The sequence below is a fragment of the Trichechus manatus genome, unplaced genomic scaffold (assembly GCF_000243295.1).
Source record: "Trichechus manatus latirostris isolate Lorelei unplaced genomic scaffold, TriManLat1.0 scaffold00064, whole genome shotgun sequence".
NCBI classification, from domain to species: domain Eukaryota; kingdom Metazoa; phylum Chordata; class Mammalia; order Sirenia; family Trichechidae; genus Trichechus; species Trichechus manatus.
Genome location: NW_004444000.1, coordinates 14,837,261 through 14,839,230, shown reverse-complemented (window position 1 = coordinate 14,839,230; position 1,970 = coordinate 14,837,261). Strand labels below are relative to the sequence as shown.

Here is a 1,970-nt window from a genome sequence, read left to right as displayed (position 1 = left end):
AAGTGTGAGTCCTCCTACTCTATTCTTTTTCAGGATTGCTTTGGCTGTTTGGGACCCTTTGCATTTCTATATAACTTTGAGGATAGGCTTGTCCATTTAGGGCTATTGGAATTTTGATGGTTATTGTGCTGAATTTATAGACGGCATTAGGTAATATTGACATCTTGACAATATTAAGTCTTCCGATCCATGCCACAACATGGGTAAACCTTGACAACATTAGGCTGAGTGAAATACGCCAATCACAAAACAACAAATATTATATGAGCTCACTAATATGATATACCTAGAATAGGCAAATGTATAGAGATCAGAGTTTTGTAGTGGTCACCAGAGGCAGAAGACAGGCAGAAAAGGGGAAGCATTATTTAGAACACATTGAGTTTCTGTTTATCGTGATGAAAGATGCAGAAATGGATATTGGTGATGGTTGCACAATATGACTGATGTAATAAATCTCAATGAATTGTACTCATGAAAAATGTTGAACTTGCCAGTGTGGTGTTACCTACATCTTTACAACAATCAAAGAAAGAAGCAGCCCAGGATCTCTAAGCTTGAGACAAATGCTCAAAACTAGCTTCATCAAGTAGAATTACAGCCTTTCATGAAACTTTTCTTTCCCAGCCCTACAGGCTTCCATCATTAGGAGAATGGCTGCAGAGAATCACTCTACAGTGACAGAGTTCATTCTAGGAGGATTAACAAATCGGCCAGAGCTCCAGCTCCCTCTCTTCTTCCTCTTTCTAGGGATCTACATGGTCACCATGGTGGGGAACCTGGGCATGATCAGGCTCATTTGTCTGAATTCCCAGCTTCACACCCCCATGTACTACTTCCTCAGCAACTTGTCATTTGTAGATATGTGCTACTCCTCTGTCATTACTCCGAAAATGCTGATGAACTTTGTGTCAGAGAAGAACAGCATATCTTACGCGGGGTGCATGTCACAGCTCTACTTGTTCCTTGTTTTTGTCGTTGCCGAGTGTTACATGCTGACAGTGATGGCCTATGACCGCTATGTTGCCATCTGCAGTCCTTTGCTTTATAACACCATTATCTCGCATCAAATCTGTTCCCTGCTAGTAGCTGTGGTCTACATCATGGGGTTCATTGGCTCAACAATAGAGACTGGCCTCATGTTAAAACTGTCCTATTGTGAGATCCTCATCAGTCATTACTTCTGTGACATCCTCCCTCTCATGAAGCTCTCCTGCTCTAGCACCTATGATATTGAGCTGACAGTTTTCTTTTTGGCTGGATTCAATATCATAGTCACCGGTTTAAAGGTCCTTGTCTCCTATGCCTTCATCCTCTCCAGCATCCTCCACATTAGCAGCACAGAGGGCAGGTCCAAAGCCTTCAGCACCTGCAGCTCCCACCTTACAGCAGTGGGAATGTTCTATGGATCTACTACATTCATGTATCTAAAACCTTCCACAGCCAGTTCCTTGGCTCAGGAGAACGTGGCCTCTGTGTTCTACACCACAGTGATCCCCACGCTGAACCCCCTAATTTACAGTCTGAGGAACAAGGAGGTGAAGGCTGCCATGCAGAAAATACTGAGAAGAAAACTGTCTTGATGCAAATGTTATTATTCTTTCTCAATTTTAAAAGTGAGTTGTTATAAATACCAGAGGAAAGTCCAACTATGGATGGGGAACAAGCACTTCTCCACATGGGTGGTGAATGTCTTCTCTCATTCTTCTCTCTTCCTTCCTCCCCTCTCTCATGTCTTATTATTTGCAACCAGCTATCTTCAAGTTCATGTTTTCTTTCATTTGGAATCTATGCTCTCTATCCTGAGCCCTTTACTAAACATCTACTAACTTAACTGTAATTTAACATAAATTTTAAACTTTCAGCATTTAGTTTGAGAGTCATTCGTTGTTTTATTACCTTCTAATGGTTAAGAGCTACGGCTGCTAACCAAAAGGTCAGCAGTTCGAATCCACCAGGCAGTACTTGGA

At 41.9% G+C, this 1,970-nt stretch overlaps 1 protein-coding gene across 1 annotated transcript; it reads left to right on the top strand.

The window, feature by feature from the left end:
- The first annotated feature begins 515 nt into the window (after positions 1–515).
- LOC101350398 (olfactory receptor 151) lies at positions 516–1,583 on the top strand. The gene is given in 1 exon segment (XM_004379370.3): positions 516–1,583. A coding segment is annotated over 1 exon segment (1,017 nt). The 5' UTR covers positions 516–566.
- Positions 1,584–1,970: the final 387 nt, after the last annotated feature.